Source organism: Rhyacophila brunnea, unplaced genomic scaffold, assembly GCF_057557595.1.
Source record: "Rhyacophila brunnea isolate RB1 unplaced genomic scaffold, BYU_Rbru_1.0 scaffold_9, whole genome shotgun sequence".
In the NCBI taxonomy this organism is placed as follows: domain Eukaryota; kingdom Metazoa; phylum Arthropoda; class Insecta; order Trichoptera; family Rhyacophilidae; genus Rhyacophila; species Rhyacophila brunnea.
Window position 1 is genome coordinate 20,599,906 of NW_028233361.1, and position 16,833 is coordinate 20,616,738.

General features: G+C 31.6%; 2 protein-coding genes across 2 annotated transcripts in view; one reads left to right on the forward strand and one right to left on the reverse strand.

Annotated features, from left to right (window-relative positions):
* The first annotated feature begins 166 nt into the window (after positions 1 to 166).
* Positions 167 to 3,770, forward strand: Polr3H (RNA polymerase III subunit H). The gene is made up of 4 exons (XM_085960065.1): positions 167 to 379; positions 460 to 643; positions 1,580 to 1,720; positions 2,579 to 3,770. The coding sequence occupies exons 1-4, from the start codon at positions 269 to 271 to the stop codon at positions 2,812 to 2,814; spliced, it is 672 nt and encodes a 223-aa protein (XP_085816191.1). The 5' UTR covers positions 167 to 268; the 3' UTR covers positions 2,815 to 3,770.
* An 8,595-nt stretch (positions 3,771 to 12,365) lies between these two features.
* LOC147063380 (uncharacterized) overlaps positions 12,366 to 16,833 on the reverse strand; it is a 174,896-nt gene continuing 170,428 nt past the window's right edge. Inside the window, exons 5-6 of the mRNA XM_085960064.1 lie at positions 15,708 to 15,856; positions 12,366 to 13,326 (exon numbers count right to left, since the gene is read on the reverse strand). Coding sequence (XP_085816190.1) covers positions 13,178 to 13,326; positions 15,708 to 15,856 — 298 coding nt within the window. The 3' untranslated portion in view covers positions 12,366 to 13,177. The remainder of the gene's footprint in view (positions 13,327 to 15,707; positions 15,857 to 16,833) is intronic.

Below are 16,833 nucleotides of genomic sequence, written 5' to 3' on the forward strand. Positions count from 1 at the left end.
CTACAAATTGTTCCACCACCAATACGCATTTTTAAAAAATAAATATGTTAACCATTTATTATTTAATCAATCGAATTGTAACATTTATTTTATAAATATGAGATAATTATTATTTTCTGTAGCAACAAAAAACAGAAACGTCAGATATTGCCATAGACTACGGACCGAATGACATGTGCGACGAATCACAAAATGTCAAAACATTGAACGATAATCTTGATAATATAACTTAGTAATAATTATCAAATAAAATATATACATATTCACGATGTTTGTTCTAGCAGAAATGAAACACATTACTAGGATTCCACCAAATCTCTTTCATTTAAAGTTAACGGATGCAATCACGAGTGAACTTAATAAAAAATTAGCTAACAAAGTAAGCTTTTCGTATTGTTAAAGTAGGTATTATAGTGTGCAAGTATTTTTTTGTTATAACAATGTATTTCTTATTTTCAGGTAGTATTAAATGTAGGACTATGTATCGCTCTGTTTGACATTACAAAACTGGGGCATTCGTACATATTTCCCGGCGACGGAGCTTCACATACAGAGGTTAACTTTAGGTATATAGTATTCCGGCCGGTGGTCGAAGAAATTTTAACAGGAAAAATTCGAAGTTGCAGTCGGGATGGCGTACATGGTAAATCGAATATTTTAAATTTAGCTTGTACACTTTGCAACATAATAAATACGTATATACAGGACATTTATGTGTCCTGTGCACCCCCATTAGGACAGTGGGACAAAGTATTATACTCCGTTTACACATGCATGAATTTACTGCCAACAGAAGGTATTATCGCAGCCATAACGAGAAAATGCATGTGTAAACATGCATAAGTGGCAAGATTGCATGCATGAATCAAAAAGGTTCGGAGGTTTCTGAATTTTCACCCGACAGTTGGGAGTTGTTCGATATCTGGGCCTGCACAGTAGAACGATAGTTGCGAATCTGCCGGAAAAAAACAAACTACACCGCACAGAGACTCATTTTGAGGGTAACCGATTTTTACCACTGGCAAATAGTACCATAAAATGACAACATCGTGTCTCTCTTACTCTGGAAAAATGAGATTGGCGAGACTGTCAGCACTTTTACGCGTAAACAGTTTTTATCAAGACAGTTTAAAATACACACTATTGGCGCAAGTAAATCCATGCACGTGTACAGGCGCTATTATTCTATAATTCCAAGAATATCCGGTTATATCCACCTGCCAGTGGCGAAAGGTGGAGGTAGGCTGTTTAGATTGACATAAATTGTGCACACTAAAGTTTGTCAGTCAAACGTATTTGTTTTCTTTGAACTAAGACTACGATGTGTAGATAGATTTTGATAGTTTTAAAATTCAATATAACCCTGCCTAATCCAAACCAAAGTAAATAATAGTCCAAAAATATTCGTTTATCTATAAAATATCTAAAATTATGCCATTAAACCATACATCATTTTAGATATTTTATAGATAGACGAATATTTTTGATCGATTATGATTTGGTGAGGCAAGGCTTACTGAATTTTAAAAAACTCACCAACACCATCTGTAATATATATTATTTATACATCGGTTTGCAGTTACTCTGGGATTTTTTGATGACATTCTGATTCCTGTGAGCGGACTTCAACATCCTTCAAGATTTGATGAGACTGATCAGGCGTGGGTGTGGGAGTATCCAGTTGGTGATGGCGATAAACATGATCTCTTCATGGACTCAGGTTCAAATAGTCTCATTCTTAGAAAATTTAGCCAAGTCAATAAAAATAAATGGTTATTGTTTATTGCATTATTAAGTTAGCTTGGCATGTTTACCAAAAAAATGTTAAAATGACATTATCATCTAGTTGTTTTTATTCATAATATAGATAATATAGATAAGTAGATACACCATGCTCACATAGAAGGTGATCAATAAAACGATATTACTGTACTTTCGCTATTCACTGATTTGCTAATATTCATTTGAAAACTAATACAAAAGTATATTGCAGCGGAAGTTTGTTGCAAGTTTAAGAAATAGCATTATTTAAAAGCCATACAAATTTGTTCTCTCATTTTTTGAAACCTTTCCTTTTCTCTTCAACTGTTAATGTTTTTCTTTACTGAGACTATTGGAAAGGGTGTAAGTAAATACAAAACAATAAAACAACTTACATAAATCGTGTTCTGTAACCCAAGTCTTAGGCACTGTAGACATGTATAAACATGTCTCTGGAATTTATTTCATTGATTGCCATGTTTAGAATTGAATATCTTTAAATAAATTTGACTTTTAATTTTAAATATTTCAGACGTAAATTGCGAGAAATAAAAATGTCAAATCATGAATTAAATGTACTAATATGAAACAAGACTGCAGAAACTACACGCGTATTTTGGGAAAACGTGAATTCCGGACACGTAAAATGAGACTTCCACTGTATATCTAGAATAATTGTCATTAATTTTCATATTTGTTTTCAAAAATATTACCATTTTAAAATGCCAGGGGCCTAATATCCGTAAAGATTGAATTGGGATTGAAATTTGTTATCTTTTATTTAATTGGTTGTGTAATATTATTAAATTCCACTCAGGTGAAACAATCCGGTTTCGGGTCACTTCGGAGAGTTTCCAAGAGACTTCCCCGTCGGGTCCTCCTGGTGGCACTGAACGGTCCACTGCGCTCAACGAAGGCCGAGCTCCGTACCGCCTCGTCGCTGGCATCAATGAGCCCGGCCTGGGACTGCTCACCTGGTGGGAGAACAATGCACCCGAAGAAGAGGAGGAAGAAGAAGAGGCCGATCCTGATCAAGCCTCCCAACAAGAATGATCCGAAATGTTGCCTCCCACAGAACAGAACTAACGTGGTTTATCATAATAATTATGATGCATTAAATGTGCTTAGGAAGGAGAGTCACATGCTTTCTGATGATGATTTAGTTAGCAAGGAACATTATATACCCAACAGTGGTGAAGATTACCTGTTGGACACTGGTGTGTACAAGTACAATGGATAGTGAATAATGTGTCATGACATACGTTCGTTACATAGTATTATTTTGCTAAATCAAAAATTTCAGAATAAACAGAATATTACTTATGTCCAGTTTATTTTGAATATTATTTTTGTATGAATATGGTGTTTCATATTTTTCCAAACTACGAAGCTAATAATCTATGTGTCCTGTGGAACCTAATACTCTCAGTCTGACGGGAAGCTGTTTGGTCTGCTCTCTTATCACCTCAATACTCCTAAATTTATACCAACACACTTAGTATCCGTTGCAAACATCCAGTCATAAGGTGCCATGGCTCGCTATCGTAAACAGCATTATCAGAATGCAAGTGTTGAATAGGCGGCATTTGATTTTAACCAGTACAGTCGTGAGTCCCAGTCTAGTTGAATGTTTCTCCAACCACTCCCATTCATCAGTGGCGAAGGGTGACTTTTGAAAAGAGGTAGGCTGTGGAGATCAAAGAAAAAGAGCACACTTGTCAGGTATACTCACGGGAAATAAGACAATAATACAATATTACTACCGATGAATAGGTACACACTAATGTCAGTGTCACACTAAATCAATGACATTTTAATAGCTCACTGACGACATAGAATTGAGCAATGAATATAAATTATGTATTTTCCTATACCTACACGTAACATATGCCTAAAGATATATCATCGGTAAATATTATCAACAGCCCAATATAACAAACAACTAAACAAAAAATAATATGTTTATTTATGTTCTATGACTGAATTAAATGATAAATGATAATCACGAGATAAAATTATTAATTATTTTTAAAAATATTCTATCTTTATATGACGTGATTGAACAAATAGAAATTATTTTTTTTAATTATCGCATTAATAATTAATATTTGAATAAAGCGCCAAAGCGACAGTCCTTGACACTAAATATATAAGCTTTGCCTTATAAGCCTATAGATTCGTATGAATAAATGCAGACTGCCCCGATGCCCTTGAGATGCAGTTCATATGATAAGTTCCTCAAATTATTGAGTGAATCGATATTAATTCAATACTTGCTGGAGGCGCTGGTTTGTCACTTATTATTTATTTATTATACATTATTCTGACGATAGATGGCTCTCATTTATATATTTTTTTTTAAATATTAATTATTATTCTGACGATATATTCAATTGGTTTCCGCACATTTTTTTATTTAAGTATTTAAATTTAAATACTTTCTATCTATTTTTCTTAGAAGGTAGGCTTCGAATAATTGCCTACTATGGAGCCTTCGCCACTGCCATTCGTATAGCAAGTGCAATCTCCTGTGATGTGCATCACAGATATTTTACATTTGTCGATATTTCACCGGTTGCTAATCAGGGGGAAATCTGGATCAGAACATGTACTATTGCACAAAACGTTGGATTGTCTCTTGAATGCCCTCAAAAAATTCAAAAAAATCAAATTTTTGTCTACCTTCCGGAAAGACTTTATAAGTGTGAAACCCAGCAGTGACTAAAACAAGTTTCTTTTTTAATTCTTATATTCGTGTTGTTTTAAATACATATAGGTACATGTTGTATAACTGTATAATTAATACCTTTTAAATGAACACTAACGAGTCGAATGCTTTTTTTATTAGTACATAATGGGGGACATATCTAAGAGAATTTTGCATACAGGACTTACTTATAAACAAAATAATGATAAGACAATAAATAGGATCAAAAGGACAAAGTATTTCAACGTCATTTTTGTAATTAAATCAGTAAGTAGAAATCTTCAATACAATACATATAGGCGTAGAGTCTTTAAAAAATTAAATAGAGTTCATATTGCTTTTTTTTATATACAATTAATAATCTGTTTTCATTTTTTTTCACATTTATTTTATCTATCTACAATTTATTTATATGTATTGAAGTTATTCACATTCACAGGAATCTAACATGAATTCGCATTTTTTATTTTTTCTTTCTTGCCTTTACCTATCCCTATAATAATTTTATTCAATACGACACTCAGTTGGAACTGTTTATTAGCCATCTGTTTTAACATCTCGGTACCGTGACAGTTAAAAAGAGTTTGTTTGATTGATCAAATTGATTAGTACATAATTCAATCATTTAAAATACTAAAATATACCATGACGTCATGACAGTACGGATCACTGAACCGATACTGAGACGTGTAAATGGAGCTTTATTTAGTATTTTTTGTTAATACTGATGCTTAATGATTAATAATTACATTTTTCTTAAATTCATTTAAGTCGCGGCGATTATTATTACAAATATACAGTAATTTGTGCCTATAGAAATTATATCTGTACTTTTCATGAAATATAATAAAGTAGTATGTTTTAAATGTACGAAAACTGTATTTCAAAAGCCGTATAAAAAGTGTTTTTTTTTAAGTTCTTCAAATTACACAATCCTATTATTTACTAAAAGGGAAAATTATCTGTTATAATTAAGTTGAATTTTATATTAAGCAGTCGAGTAATTTTAAATGTCGTTCATTTTATCATTCTGGACAATGTGGACGTCATTGGTAGTCATCTGACATTCTTAATTTAATTATTAATAGTATTTTGGGCCTAATCAATGAATAAAATCAAACATTCACTTATATTTTTTAACTGGTTCTATGCCTTCAGCGATTTATCTCGCTCCTTGAGGCCGTGATCGAAAGGCGTCACATACAAATTTCGCGAGTTATCTCGTCCAACTTTAAACTCAAATTATTTACCATTGTTGATTGATCTGCATAATCTAAAAAATTAAACACACAGTGACATCTGTTTGAATGATTATGCAATATTAAGCCACAAATTATTGGTATTACAGCGATTGTAGTAAGAATTCGCTCTACATTCAACGTTTGTCATTAAAAATCTGCGGCCTGTCAGTTACTGCCATAGTAATATCGTGAGGCATAGAAAAGGTTAACTAAACACTTGCAAAGATGATAAATGTTTATTTTTATTCATTTGGACCATTAAAATGAAATAGATAGTATTATCTTCATAATGATTATTATATTATGGGTCCGGTAGGCGACTTCTAAAGACTGATTTTAAATATGTTTTAATTAAAGCTTGCTAGCTGAAAATTTGTTAATACACAATTTTTTATCAATGTAATTAAATAGCTACTTGTATGTAGGTACTGATCTATTATACCACTGTGCAAGTTCAATTTGTACATAAAAGTTCGTCCATAAGTAGCGTGACTTTGTGAACCCACCCACATAATTTGTTGAAAATGACCGATTTCAATAAAATGTTATCACAGAATATTTTATTCTTAGGAAAATAGGGTGTATATTGAGTTGATTTTGTGATGTCATATTTTCTAAACCCCCGCCTATTTGGTCTCGAGAATGCAATAAATATTATTGGTAATGTTCCTATTCAAATTCCATCTTTTTATTTTATTATTCTGCAGTTAAATGTCCACTCTATGCATTATTATGTTGTCTATTTTACTTACAATCAGTTGAAAGGTGGTTTATTAAAAACCCTCAAAGTGTCATTGATAAATATTTTTACCTATTAGTTTTATTTCCATTTAACTCAAAAATTTTATCAATAGATGGCAATCAATGCTTAGGTATATCAAAATATCTAATAACTTCATAAAAGTAATTTTTACAAAAGAAAAAACAAACCGTATTTCTTTTATAATGTATTTAGCACTGCTTAGGACTTTATGAGATATTGTTATTTGCATTTTTTTGATGATTTAAGATCTTTTGGCAAACAATGTTTTCAACAACATGTGCCAGATGGCAATAAAAAGACTTTCATTTAGAATGCGAGTTGGCAGATATTGACAACAAGTTCATAGTCAACATAGATTTTATTTTGCTTATCAAATAATAGCCAGCTGCTGTTGTTTTTATATACAATTTAAAAAAGAAAAAAAATAATATGCAAAATTATTTATCAACGTTACGCAACAAAATTTTGAATTAAGTCTTAATATGCAGATTTTATACATACAATTAATTGCCTCACAATTTACCAGGGTCGTATTAACCTAGTGGTGGTTTAATCTAGAGACAATAACTTTTGTGATAATCATCATTTTTGCACTTCAAATAAGTATATGTCGGGTAAATAGTTTTTATGCAGTTGCAATTAATTTTTTGTTTGTGGCAGCCCTACTGATCAAACAGATACCTTTAGAATTAAGTTTAGATAGTTTACAGAGATATTTCAGACCAAGACGCCTCTCAAGGAAAACTCAAATAAAGTTATACAAAATCCTCATTAAGTTCACATTGAAGTATGCATTGGAATGCTGGGCCATATAAGAAAAAAAGGTCAGGGGAAACGGGATATCTTTAAAAGGATTCTTCTGAAAATGGTCTTCAGAGTCATATGCGATGAAGATGGCATGTGACGAAGAAGATATAACCACAAATTATACATGAAAGTGGGGTGACTCTGATGGGAAGGCCATGTCTCAAGGGCAGAAGACGTCCAGTCCTAGACTGCGGTGGTTGGACCGTATAAAGAGAGGCTCAGCATCTCATAGGTACTAAAGGTGATGATGGTAGCCCTACTGACGAGTGTTACATTATTATTATTATATTTTTATGTATGACATCTGTTAGCGCGATTGTAATATGTAATCATTTAATAAATTCAGGTATGAATATTGTGATTTTTCATTGATGTCTTTATCTACTCCAACAATAATTTTACAAGGAACTTACATATTGAACTGGCACAGTGATTAACATGTTTTTTTCATTTGTCAAATTAATATTACATAATAGGTTTTTTATCATTTTTTTTAAGCTAGGTCATGAAACATCACAAGACGAAATATCTATATTACATTATATACACGGAAACTTTTCATATTTAAAAATAAATTAATACTACTCACATTTTTGTTAACCTACTATTCTATTTAAAATCACGACATCGCAATATCGAGTATCCCTTATTTGCAGCGCCACCCAGTGAGACACTTCAATCCTATTGTATTCTTCTTCTTTTCTCATTCCATTCGATTGCCTGTCATTATTCCAGACAATCTCCATTCTTTATCATCAAGTAAAATACTGAAACGATAAAACTATCTTCAATAGGCAAAGTACCCTGTTTCACTTAATTGGATTTCGTATCGTAACAATAGTAAACGATTAAACGATTAGATGTATATTGTACAGAGTTTACGAAGATAATTAGGAGAAGAAATAATTATTCCCTTGAATTCTCCATATAAAATAAGTATGTTTTTGTAATAATTTAGATCTCTGTGAAAAGAAGAATGTCATAAAATAGTTTATCTTCCATAACAAAATTAGTCCTGTCATATTATTTTGGTTATACTGGGAAATAATTCCTCTAAAGGGGTGGCTTTGCATATTATGTATAGTGCTAGTATCGAGTAATAACATAAGTTTAGTAACAAAAATAAACACTTAGTTTGACTTATATACCTACAACTTTTGTTTGAAATATTTGTTGATATCTCCAGCCATTAATGAGATATGGCTTAAAAACTAAAAACACTACACTGTTTTCCAATATGGCGGCTATAAAACATCATGTAAGAGTGTTGATTTTCGGTATTTTTACTAGATACTAGCACTATTCACTGAGTTTCCATTTTAGGGTAATTATTTCCACATAATGATTATTAATTTTTCCAAATATGGGTGGACTAAATGAATACAACAGGTTTTTTTAAAATCAAACAAGATATCTGTTAATTAAGTAAAAAAAAAAGTGACTTCAATCATACATTGTCATGCTCGCTAATGTCACAAATCCCTCTTTTATAAGCCAACACACAAATTTGTAAACATTGTGTACATGAAAATCAAACAAATTGTAAATAGAATCACACAATAATTTGTAAATGTGAGTAAAATATTATTTAGGTGGGTACTTTTTAAAATGTGATTATATTTTTATTTAATAAGTTCTGCTTATAATACGATTGTTTTTAAAATAAAACGAAATATTTATTTTGTTTAAATGTATCAAAGGCTTGTCAGTTGTCAGCTGGTCAATCGCGATTCTATACTATGACATCCATTATTTGTTACGGACAGTTATATTATTTATTTTATTTATGCAGTTTTAACAATAATGATAATCGGTAGGAAACTGTAAGGCTCTATGATACAGTAATATTGTTGCAAACATGTAAACTGATTACATTTTCTCTAACAATGAGTGAGTCTTAAGCGGTTTTAGCATTTCCACAAGACTCTTCAATGAGTTCATCAAATAAGTATTTTCTAATAAAATTGTAATTTTTTTCAGTAAATGCTTACAGCTGACTTATAGGAAAGAAGCATTTACTTAAAAACAATACAAGTCCGTATATCCAATGACTGTTCAAATGTTGCATTAGTGTTATATATAATATTGCTACACCTGGACAGTTAGACGGGGCACAAACACACAATTTTCACATACTGTTTATATGGAATATCATATAAACAGTGAGCGGCAACCACTGGTGACTGTGGTTATTGGCTGTGTTTACTCATGGCCTTAGTTATAAATTATCGAATGAATACAGTATACCATAAATAGATGATGAGCCAAATGAATAAAAATAAGTGTTTTTTTGTCATCATAAATGCTACAAGGGACAGTAGTTACAGAGTTACTTAAAAAAACAAGTATCTAAAAAAATATTGTTTTTATTCATTTGGCCTTTTGTGCAATAGAGTAGTGCACTGCCTATACTAAATGTGCTTTTTTATTAATAAATTTCAACCATCAATCGATAAGGTGACTAATTTTAAAACTATTCAACGTTGAGCACTGATAAATAAATTATTGAAAAATCATATCGGTCTAATATTCTTTAGAGTCTAAAGTTTAGAACATACACGGTCTTTTGCCTAAAGTTATATGTTATTATATTGTAATAAATATATATTATCTTATAAGGTTCTTTTTATTGGAATGCTTCTGTTATATCACTCAGAATATAATGATTCTATTATTTTGCCGTGTAATTTTGTTTGCAGGGATCATAATAATCGTCAAATTATACCTTTAATGTGACCGCATACTGATTTGGTTCATTTTGATTTTGTAGATAATTTGACTAATAAATGGTATCATTTATATAGGTACTCGTCAATCAAAGTGTTCAGGCGATATAGTAAAAAATAAATTTGCTGTGAAAAATTGAGGCAATAAGAATCAAAATCATATATATCCATTAATTTAATTACTGACAATTGTATATAATGGAAATTAACAAAGATCTGCAAGTGAATAATTATTGTTAAGATTTTCTTTGACTTTTTTGATTCTCAGTATTCAAGGATTCGACGATTAAAATATATTTGATGTTCGAGAATTTGGAATTGGTTTTTTTGATTTCTCTCAAAAAAGTTGAAAAAAGCTGACAAATTTTTGCTTTTTTGAGCTGCCAATTCAAATGATGATTTGAGACTTGATTAACTTTTTTAGGTGCTTGAGCATGCCAGAATAATAGTGATTAATCTCTAGCTGATTTTCATATTGTTTTTACGGAACAGAGTTCTGATATTCTACAATATCTGTTCTTGGAGAAAATTAATATTTTATTGGCCTATCAAAAATTTAAAAACTGTTAAATAAATTTTAATTCTTATCACCGCAAATGTTGATTCAGTCTTGGGTTAGATATCCCAAAATAAAGTGCATTGGATCCCAGTTAAATATATCAGATTGTTAACATTGTGAAAAGACCGGTTAGTTAATACCATCTGCCTTATTGTGACTACTTAGATATTGTAAATTTGTATTTATGCTAGTTTTCACTCACAGTAAAGCAATTGGCATTTACTATCCACTGAATGTATTTTTTCTACGAACACTCAAACTGACTTATAATGTCACAGTTCATTTGTACATTCAGTTCCTTAATTATGCAATCAAGGCATAGAATTCTACTACAATTATTGATTGGTTTCAGGATTCATTCATTTTGAAAAGTTATATTTTTGAAATTCATTCATTTTTGAGATTAGGCCAAGAAAAAAATAGTTACCATTACTTTTATCCAATTGGTCAATTGTGATCTGCTATAATTGGGAGGTAAAAGTTTCGGTTAATTATATAGTAATAGAGTAACATGACAATTACAAAATTGAAGTTAAATAAATTCATAGGTAACAAATTACCCATCGATTTCCTTGGCATGGAATATTATAATTTTTTTTAATACGTTATACTTTGTTATATTACATTGCAAGAAACTTTATATTATATAGAATCTGAATATTGTCAAGCAGACGAAGACATATTATTTTATAAAAGGGCAATAATATAATGTTATAATATATCTCTCAATGCTAAGTAAGACTGTCTTATACTCAGATAACTCTGTGTGGTGTCGACTATAAAGTCAAACACAACCATATTTTGTATGGGCTTCCGCATAAGCCAAGACTATGACATATGAGACATCGAATATGGTCGGAAAAAATGCATGCGTTGAACACCAAGTCGAAATTATAACTTCCAAAACATTTTACTTGTATAGTTTTTAATTAGGTGTCTAGTAAAATATCTCTGATAATAATCATGAAGTTTTACAGTAGGTATGAGTAATGTATCACGCGATAATTGAACATAGATTTTGAGCAACCCACCATAAACAATAAAATAAAAACTATTAATTTCAACTACCAACAAACCTTGTAAAAATAACTATGTATTTCTTTCCAATCCAATTATTATTGAAGATAACTAACAGTGATGACACATAATAATATTAGTGTTTTATTTTTGTGTGTACAAAAATGTACGTCTTTGATAGGTCATGACTTAGTTGCAGAGATTTTGTTATGCTTTGGGTAATAAGTTTTACTTATGAAATATGTATCTTTAAGATTTTGGTATAATTTAATAATTGTATGGCTGGTATGAACTGCTTCGAGGCCCCCTTTAAAATCTTCTGACGATCCAATTGTAGCATCTGCATCAAAGAAAATCACCGCTGGAAATGAGACTAGCTACACTGGAGTGTATAACCATTGTACATACAGCGATAGCTTCTTATGACTTCATGAGATATACCCTGTTTACACCTACATGGATTTACTGCTGACAGTACGTATTATATTGGTGCAAGTAAATCCATGCACGTGTACAGGCGCTAATATTATATTATATTATAATATTATGCATTTTTTTGGTTTGCATAACACAATATTTTTGTAATGAAAAAATCAAACTGCAAATATCAACAGGAGTACCATATTTGACCAAAAATATTGTTTTGTAAAAGGCATAGTATATTACTCGACCTATAAGAAAATTACTTAGAAAGCGGCTTTTGGGTCGGCTTATAATGTTGTTGTTCCCAGGTTCGAATCCTGGATCTGGCAAATACACATATATAGTTTTTGAATTTGCGTTTAGAGGTTGAGCGAGCTTACATCCATTTCCCGTAAAAACGAAAATCTGTTAATACAAACCTTGATCTTATTAGGATCGGACAAAAGAAAGAAAAAGATGAATTAACTTAAAACTTTGTTGTTTCATTTTGAATTATTTTGTTAAACGACATTAGTTGGTTATACAAATTTCATAATCCAGTAAGATATTAATAGACTTATAGGGCGACCAAGAGCCCGTTAGATTGATGATATAACCAAGTTTAGCGAATATATATCAATGAAAGACGTAAGGACCAAGAAGAGTGGAAACATCAAGGAGAGACCTTATTCAGCAGTGTATCGACAGTGGCTGTGATGAATGATGATAAATATATGTAATTAAATTTAAAATAATACCTATTGTTTTCCACCCATTTTGAAAATCGGTTCGTAGATGTCATTACACTTGAGTTATCTGCATATAAAACAATCTTAATGTATGTATGTATAACAGGAAAGCTTACACCAGTAAAACTGACATGATTTGTGTCATAGGAAAGTACAACTCGTATATAAGGTCTGCGGAAAACAAAATTCACTTCTGTTTTATGGGTACATAGGTAAGTAGATTATCTTTTGCCGGTAATTAATAGTTTTTCATTTTTGTACAACACTTCAAATTCTTTCACAATTAAAATCACTATAATCGTGTAGTCCACTTCAGTTGCTATCTTCAATAGCATTCTTGGAGGTTTCGACCCGTCGTCACACGAACTGCATATACATGTTTCACGTTACGCGCGCACTTCGTGAGTAGTTGATTATTTGGACAATCAGTTTGTGACAGGTGGCACTATTCGATGATCAGACATCTTGGTAAATGTTCTCGGAGGTAGTCGAATAGCTCTCTGGACGCACCGGGACAGTTGGTGAGTTCCAACTCCTGCATGTGCCGCAGTTGGATCAAGCTTGATAACCCACTCGACGTTAACAATGGACAACCTGGAACGTATAAACATTTTATATCAATCAGAGTAATTTAAAAATAAAGCTTGATTACCTACTCCAGGGGTAGACTTAGTATTTGTTATTTTGTGTGATTAATATTTTGGTTAACAATTTAAGATCATTCAATAAGTACCTTTCTGTTCTTGACATTGTCAAATTTATTAATTAAGTCAAAATACTTTTGTACCTGGGCAATGTCATTCTCGACAAACAAACTTGCTAGATCTGATAGCCTTTCATGCCACATAGTGGGAGGTCAATTATTAGTTCTAATGTGTTTCAATTTCCTGAAACTATGTTCACCGACAGGTACTTCGGAACACTTCGGTTGTCGACACGTTCGGGAAAATATTCTGCAAACTATATTGTTCAATAAGTTAAAAAAACTTTTAATGGTTTTAAAGAATCAGAATCTATCAATAATGGCTTCAGGCTTAAAGTTGCCCGACTAATTCGGAAGCAGAAATGTACATTTTCCACAATTCGTTAAACTCATTTGCGCGCAGGATGTTTATACATACATACATATGTACATATGGCAACATGATTCTGATTCATCATATTTTAACATTATATGAGACAGTTTATATGCCTAATCTAAAATATACATATGTCTGAACACAATCACTTGCTTAAACCTCAACAACGTCCACACCTGTAAACATTCATATAAAATTAAATGTAGTTTGGACAGTCCACATGGTATACATTTATGTGTTTTAATAAAAACAACATTCCACAAGACTTGTACTTTACTTAGTAAAAACAGTGAAAATTTCCCTCAGAATCTCTTTTTGCACGTCATGTTTATCATCCGCAAAAAACGTGGTCATTTGTTTAAACATTTCAAACATTTGTAAACAATTTCTATCAACATTTTTATTAGTTTTTATCCAACGATATTTGTTTGCAATGTTCTTGTGTCATGTTTTGATAATGACAACAGTTTTTTTTTTAAATGTTTTTTAAGAACAGTGTCATGATCTGAGCAATTGACTTATTTATGGATGTAAAATAGTACGTCAAAGAGTAATATAGTATAATAACAATAAAAACAGTTCTAAATCAGCTAAATCGAATATTTTATAAAATTAAACTTAGTATATTATACAGTCGAAGTTGATTATTACGAGGAAGATGGGACCAACTGAATTTGCTCGTTATAAGCGTTACTCGTAATATCAGAGAATAGGTATTTTTAAATGAGCGGTCATATAACACACAAAGTCGCAATTCAAACAAAAATACACAATTAGAACTTTTCCCCGAAACAAGCATGGCATTCATAAATTATAAAAGAAGTTGTTTATTGTAATGGTCGCTGGTAGGTACCTACTGACTTCACAAACACATGCAATTTCAACCATTGGGTCTATTCTATACTTATCGAACACTAAATTGATAAATAGTATCAAACTTAGGGTAGGTTTGTATCAAAATATTAGCACTTATTGTAACAATTACACGAAGCCGGTTTTTATTGTTGCAATAAGGGCGATATTTTAACAGCAGCAAGATAGGTGCTGTTAAAATATAGCACTTATTGCAACAATAAAAACCGGCTTCGTGTAATTGTTACAATAAGTGCTAATATTTTGATACAAACCTACCCTAAGTTTGATAATATTTTTCACTTTATCACTTTAGCGGTCGATAAGCATAGAATAGACCCACATATGCATGGAAACTTTTTCAATATTGTCGGCGAAAACGCCAATTAGGTAGGTACTTAGACACTTAACTAGTGTCATAAACCTAATTCGATCCCGGCGGTATCCTGTCCGGTCGGATTTTATTGCTTAGGGTCGAAATGTTTTTAAACGATCGACACATTAACAGTTTTAAGAAATAATTGACGATTTTTAGCTCGGTATATTCGATAAGAAGGTCATTATAAAAGTGAATAAATGTACGGAGAAAATCATAAACTAAAATGTCAACGAATGTTTCCTAGTTACATCCGAGATCTTGCTATATCTGCGATCATAATAACCGAGCTAGACTTTAGTTAGACATCATACCGAATTGAAATACTAATACCAATACACTTCTTACAACGGATAGACTATAAAAAAATATTGCGAAAGTCTCTTTTCGATATAATCAATCCTGCTCATCTATTCTATACACAAGACTACTTTCGGCCGCTAAAACAGCTATATAGGGTAGGAAAGTATCAAAATATTAACACTTATTATAACAATTACAATACGTTAAGTTGTAATTGTTACAATAAGTGCTATGTTTTAACAGTACTTCTCTTGGCTATGATAAATTTCAAAGCGAGATAATCAGTTTTGACTGTTTAGAAGGCTAACTTGATATGCAGAGATTTGCTGTGTTCTTATTCATGATAAAATATATGTGAAGCTTACCGGCTAATGAGAGAATTTGAAGATTTCGCATTCCGCAGAGGTGCTGGAGGCCGAAGTCGCGGACTTGCGAGCACCAGCGCAGGAAGAGGGCGGACAGAGACAGCATCGTGCTTATGTACCCCACCCCGATGTCTGTTATATGGACACATCTGAAATTCACAAATTTAAAGTGGGTCATAGGAATTATGAATATCACATCGTTCTTAATAACATGGCGCTATACTGTAGGCCTTGCCACACTACATGATATACGGTCGTTAGTTATAAGGCTTTTTGCTATAACCATATTAATTTTAAATGATTTAAAAAAAATCGATACCTCGGTATATTTTCGACATCAATTTTTATTAAATTTATTTTACATTTGAGGGGTGCATTACAAAGTGAACTTATTCCACTACTTGACGAAAATGAGTAAGTTATGAATACCAGAATTAAAAGGATAAAATTTTGAACAAGTATTTTTGTGTAGAAGATCCTAATAGCATTCAATCCAGTAGAAAAGTCAACTACAAAATCGGTGTTACAAAAGTAACTTATTTCAATACAAAAAAACACAAGTAACATCAATAGGTACCGCAAACAGTTTTTTGGCGTTTGCAAAAATTAAATTTGTTTAAGTGGAAGTTAACTTTAAATAATTACAGGTATCCCTCATTTATCTTGTGAGCTTTTACATTTTTTATTTTACCACATGATTCACGTTCGATCCTAAGAGGGTCATAATATGGGCCTCCACAGAGTAGAGGTTGTATTAACAATATTTTGTTTTTACTAGAAATTGATATCAGCCACTTGCTCAAACTATTAGGTCCATACTATGGATCCAAACACATCCAAGATTCGAAACCGAGACCCACGACATTATAAGGCTACATGCTACCCCTCGGTCATCGCGGGCGGCTAGTGAAATTTACAAATTATAAATTCACGAAAAATTACAAACATGGCATACAAAATGAATGAAAGATTTAACAGTATTACAGGACTTGAGAATAGATCTAATGAAAATGAGGTAGGTAACTTTTAGTGTGCTATCTGCACTGAATGCCAAAGTTATAAGATCTTAAACAAATTAATATGTTTGACTGACAAACTTTAGTGTGCACCATTTTATGTCGGTTCT